The sequence below is a fragment of the Parasteatoda tepidariorum genome, chromosome 4 (genome assembly GCF_982258835.1).
Source record: "Parasteatoda tepidariorum strain Cologne lab strain chromosome 4, Ptep-v5.0, whole genome shotgun sequence".
Lineage (NCBI taxonomy): Eukaryota > Metazoa > Arthropoda > Arachnida > Araneae > Theridiidae > Parasteatoda > Parasteatoda tepidariorum.
This window is the reverse complement of record NC_141758.1, coordinates 31,634,600-31,640,913: the sequence shown is the minus strand read 5'-3', so window position 1 is coordinate 31,640,913 and position 6,314 is coordinate 31,634,600. Positions and strand designations below refer to the sequence as shown.

The following is a 6,314-nucleotide window of genomic DNA, read 5'->3' as shown; positions in this document are numbered from 1 at the left end:
TCTCATTCGTTAAATACTGGTTTCTAATATTTACTTCCTTTTTTATTCTTTTTTTGCTTGTTATATTTAGTTGTGAATTTCAGTTTTGTTCTCTTTAGACTGACCAGGCAAGAAAAAAAAATACCAGTGAAAATTTATTTTATGAAGTTTTTAAAAACTTTTTTGTGGTACATTGCTATTCTTGTACCGTTTATCACTTGAATTTTGAGTATCAAGTTAAAGAAATTCACTCTCTTTCTCAAGAAGTAACTGGGTAAAAAATTTTGCTAAAGTTAATGAGCTCATGTCGTATTTAAAAATTAATTAGGATACATTTTTCCCAAATTATATTCAGTCAAGGCTCAATATTACCAACTAGACGGAAGGAACAAATATCAAATATATTAATTCAATATATTTTAACAATTCAGTTGAAATAATAACTGTGCTAGCATTTTAAGAGTTAGTATTACATTTATTTCCTTAAAAAATTATTTCAAATAATGCAAATATGTATCATTTCATTTTACATTATATCATTTCATTTTATATTTATATTATTTCATTTTACATTCTCTCCTTCTCCAGATGGTTTAGCCTCTTTTAATATTTCCGATTCTTCCAAATCACCACATTTAAACCACACAAATAACTTCTTTTTTCATAAATTTTAGTTTCTTTTGAATTCAGTTTTTTTCCCATTTTATGAATTGATATTCTTATCTATACCATGCATCTTGAAAGTTTACTTTATTAGGAATGATTTTGGCACTCTCCTTCTTATTAGTTTTAAAAAATGATTCATAAAATTGTTCAAACATTGTTTTTACGATTTAAAAATCATAAAAGCGTTTTTAATTTGTCAGACATCAATAATGAACCTTTTGATGAGTAAAAATATTTCAGAAAATCAAAGGTTTCCCGATTAGAAACATAGCACATAATTTGTGTTGACAAAATGCATGATATCAAGGTTTGGCTGTATTTAATGACAAGAAATTTCAGGAAAGAAACTAGAGCATTAATAAAATATATCTTTATTTTTTAATAAAAAAACATGTTTAAGTACATAAAAATTATTTACAAACTTTGAAAGGGAGAAAGATTCAGATTAGATTTTAAACTTATACAATTATTTTAACATTAAGACCAAAATGCACAGAACTCACATAAACAAAATATAAAAACATAATTGTAATTAGGGATGTAACGAATAGAGATTTGGCTGAATTCTTACCAAAGAATTGGCCGCATAGCAATATTTTTTTTTTAAATTAATATATTTTTATGTAGAAATAAATTTAGTGATTATTGAAACTTAGCTGCATTATTTGTATGGGGGTAAGGGAAAAAACTTTATTAAAAATGTTTAAGATAATTAAGATATTAAAATAATTAGGAATATTTAAGATAAAAAAAAAAACTAACAGCTATAAAAAGAAATTTGAAAAGTAAAAATAGAAAAAAATATCCTCCTAGAAAAAAATTATCCCTAAAATATTAAGAGATAATGTTTATTAGAAAAGCTTTTAAAATTGCAGCGCTATCATAAAAACGCGATAAAAATCAAAGATTAAATACAAAAGCAAAACAGGAAAAAATAATGATTCGTCTTAATTTTTGAAAGAAAAATTTAAATTTGGACAATTCAGTTTTTTAATAACTTTAAAAAGTGGAAAATAAAGTCTAATAGAAATCCCATTAATTGCCACTTCATAATAAAAACATAGGTCTTTTGAAAAAGGAAAAGTTAGAAAGAAATCGGTTTTTTTGAAAGAGGAAAAGTTAGAAAGAAATCAAAACAAAAATCATTCTTAATTTTTAAACAAAAGATTTAACGTTAATGGAAAATGCTCTTTAAAAAAGGCTGTCATAATAAAGACACTGATAAAAAGAAAAGTTATATGCTTTGCTTTAGTTAAAACTGAAAAACAAGTTAACTGAAACAACAACTAAAAAGTTCTCCATTTTTTAAACAAAGTTTTGAAAAGACGATTAAATTGACTTGCCTGAATCGAATTAAGGAAAAAAAATCAGTATTACGAAACTCATGATTCAGTATAAAATAATCTTATTTCAATTCTTCAAATTTTGCTTTACCATGTATGTGTCTTTCAGAACATAAATGAACAAAGTTTTAGAACTCAACAATTAAGTGTAAAAACTATTTCTAAAATAACGTATAGTAAAAAACACAATTTTAGATTATTCTTTATTAATATTTCCCCCAAAAAAATAATTCTCCAAATAATACTTTGTCGAAAACCAAATAGTGACAGAATATTCGTTACATCCTTAATTTTAATGATGATGAATAAAATGCTAAGATAAATATTTTATTTGTGATGAAGTTCAAAATGAAAAGAAGAAAAAAAAGGTGAAGCATGAAGATAAATGAATAATATACTCAAATGTTGCATACCTCAGCATTGCTTGTATTTCACACATAATTTGGATTTAAAAGTTTACTTGTCAAACAGTTAATATATCACCTAATGAATTACTAAAAATGGCATTGATTTATATCACGCATATAATATAATTTACAAAAGCATATTATTATAAAATGTAGGTCAGAATGCATACTCTCCAACTACTAAGGAATTTCTGTAGTTTAAGAAAATAATTTTCCTAGTAATAGTTCAGTTAATGTATTGATATTTTAATAAATTAGAATTAAAAGAATTTTGTCCACCAACACATAAATAATTAAAACAGTCAATTAGCCTGATGTTCTTATATACAAGTTTAGATAAAAGTTTCATAAAAAATCTACTTCTTTTAAAAATGCTTACATCTCTATCACTAGTAAAAATATTTTGCAAAAAACTCCAATATTGAAGGGTTTGCAAAAATTTAAATCAGTTATAAAATCATTTTCAATTACAATTCTTTTGAATACATTTTAATAATTCACACAAAATTTGAAAGAGATATTTGAGTAGAATGCCAGTATAAAATTTATATATTAAATTTTCTACAAATTATTTGATTCTTTAATAATTTTTATTGTTTCATTTTGTTTGACATATATATGTGTGTGTTACCTTTCATTTGTGTGAATTAAATATAACAACGAATGACAATTGTTTTTGACAAAGCTTGGTAATTTAGGCCAACCTTCATCTGGTACCCACAGCCAACGAATTAGTACTCAGTGTGCAAATGAGTGGGGAATAAATACTAATACCACATAAACATATTATGATTAGTTTAATTCACTAAAAGGAGAGGCTAAATTGTGTGTTTGTTCAATAATCTTTTCTCTTACCTTCCAATGTTCTCTATTTTGGCACATTTTCACTTTTAAGTAATTTTAATTGTGAAGAACGAAAACTATTCTTATCATTAAAATGAAGAGAGCCTAGCTAAAAAGTTTCTTTTCCCATTTTCATTAAAATATGAAACATTATATTAAAATATCTCTAATTACACAACTATCTGTACAAACAACATATATATTTACACTATGAAAGTTATAAATGGGCTATAACTACAAACAATCTTTACCAACTATGTCTATTAAGTAGACGAGAACAGATATTTTGAGCGTTTGTTATGGAAATTCGGCTTCATTGATAAATATTTAAATATACTGTTACAGGAAGACAATTTAATACTGAATTATAAATATTGTTTTTAAACAGTTAAGTATCAGAATAGAAGTTTACATCAAAATGTATAAAGAAATGGCAGATTATTTGTCATTAAAAACAAGTATGAAATATAAGTATATATTTCCTTTGATGTAGTAGCAGATGTTTAATAATGAATGGAATGCATCAAATCTTATTATTTTACATCTCAGTCTTGTAAAATTGAACCACATCAATTTTATTTTACATAATATTGAAATTTGACCATGGATTTGAATTGCAGAATATTTGTTTTTAGTTTAAAACTATTATTTCAGCCACTGTCATCGAAATAAATATAATATTTTTGCTGTGTGAGTAAGTGAAGTTAAGTCAGAACCACAAAACTTAGTTAATTAATTTAACAATCAGTTCTTAAGTACTTGCCCTAAATTTAAAAAAAAAAAAAACAGGGTGGTGGTTTAAAATTATTGAGAAACTCCACGTTTGAAAAAATGTGAAGCATGTACATATTTATTGTTTTCTTAAAAAACAATTTAAAACAGTTACATTTTAAATAATAAATAATTAATCATAAAGATGTTAGATTGTGCATTAACACTTCAAACGTGAAATGCACTCAATAATTTGGGGTCACCCAGTATAATAAAAAATCAATTTAAATACACTTTAAAAAAAAATATTCATACTATTAGCAAAAGCTAACATATCTAGTAAAAAACTTTATTTGACGTATCAAAAAGATTACTTTAATTTGTTAACAGCTACTATGTAGTATATAGGAGGAAAAAAAATTTGTTTACAATTACTATGTGAAACAAAATAGATAAAAAAAATTGGGAAGACCAAGATATAACAGCATTCTACACATTTCTATAATTTAATTTTAAAATACATATCTACACAGTGCAAGTTTTATGCAAAATAAAAATTTAAAAAAAAGCTATAGAAATCTCAATTTCATCTACTACAACCTATTTAATTAAATAACAAATAATTTGTACTTTATTAAGCTCACTCATAGATTTATTTTGGAGTTTTGGTTTAAGTATTTTTTTAAATAAACATGTTTTTAAAAATATAACTGGTGTATACTCTTCAAATGGTATTTTAAGTGATATTTGAATACATTGTTTAATATAACATGAAACAAAATTGCGGCTATGAAAAAATTCTGAGCATGAACTTTCTTCCCTTTTAAATTAGAAATGCATAATTTGCTATGAAGTGATACTATAATTCAATTACTTAAACTAGTAATATAATTACTAGTAATATAACTAGTAATATAGTTAAAATTTATATAATTTATCTTTATTGCACTTCTCTAACTACAAAAAATTTGCAGTTCTTTAAAAAAAAGTTAAGAAAACAATTTAGAATAATTTTAGTTATATGGCTAAGTGGCAGTGAAAATGCAAGGGCAAAGTGAATCTTTAGAAGAAAGCCATTTAAAATGTACTTAAGCATAAAATGGCACATTTTTCGGCTATTAATTAAATCTTATCGATGTTAACACAATGGTTGATGAAATGGTTCAAAATAACAATCACAATTCACGTAAAAATTATTTAAAATTCAACAAAATGATGGTAATGATGATGAACATGCTCATGGAGGTGGTGATGCTCGTGCCTTTCTACAACTTGCTTACGTGATGTGCTCGGTGACATAGTACTCCGTACAAAATGTTTAGCCGTGTCTGCTTTCGCATTAGAGTGTTCGCGAGCTATCCAGCTGGCAACCTGCTGCATGGCTCGCTGTCGCTCGTGATCGCGATGACGGTGTCGGTAATGATGACCCGGAGATGAGGGTAAATGATTGGATAATTTCTGACTCTCCAAAATAGAAGCCCAATTTTGATTGTTTCTTGGCTTCAGTTTAGGAGAATAAAAACCTCCAAGATTTGGGATATTGTTCTCGTAATGGTCATATGATTTGGAACGTCTATGGCTTTGTTTTTCCCAATCAAACTTTGCTTCTGGCACTAGATCACATAAATCATAATTTAAATTCAACAAGTCATCCTCGGGGTCAGGAATGAGCTTATTAGTTCTGTACAAGCGAGGACTAGCCTCTGGATCCACATTTAGCTTAGGATGACAGTTCAGAGTTTTTTTAAGTGGGGAGGAGCTTTGAGCATCTCTGGTTCGATGATGAGATTTTGAATAACCCTGTGTCCTATCTAAGAGATGATAAGGACATGTATATTTAGGGTCCACTCGACCTTGTTGGTGTTCATTCGTTGCAGAATTCAGGCGTGGACTTTCATTCCCACAATTTGGATGAGAAAGATTGTTGCGTTTAGGACTTTCCACACCAGCTAAGTCCAAGTAATGATTCCTACGATCTCGGCATTCGGGGAGATGATCCCGACTGGACACTTGTTTTGGAATATGGATGGGTTCATCTTCCAAATTCTGAGCTAAATCATCAAGTTGATGCCTATATAAACAAAAAAAATTTAAATTTTTCTAAAAAAAAGCTTATAGAATCTATAAACAATTTTGAAAATTATCAATTCAGCTAAAGTTAAGGCAAGAAATGGTGTATTACAACACTTATCAAAATTTCCAATATAGCAAAATAAGATAAAGCATAAATGTATTTTAAATTTGATCAAATTTCTCAAAGAAGGTTATCTGTCCTTGTTTCTGTGATTCACATTTTTATTATAATCGTCAAAACAGAATTTCATCACAGAAAATATGAAAAAGGAGAGAGATTTATTTAATAACT

General features: G+C 26.7%; 1 protein-coding gene across 1 annotated transcript in view; it reads right to left on the bottom strand.

The window, feature by feature from the left end:
- Nucleotides 1–3,367: 3,367 nt before the first annotated feature.
- LOC107453313 (uncharacterized) overlaps nt 3,368–6,314 on the bottom strand; it is a 31,707-nt gene continuing 28,760 nt past the window's right edge. Inside the window, exon 6 of the mRNA XM_016070091.4 lies at nt 3,368–6,020. Coding sequence (XP_015925577.1) covers nt 5,147–6,020 — 874 coding nt within the window. The 3' untranslated portion in view covers nt 3,368–5,146. The remainder of the gene's footprint in view (nt 6,021–6,314) is intronic.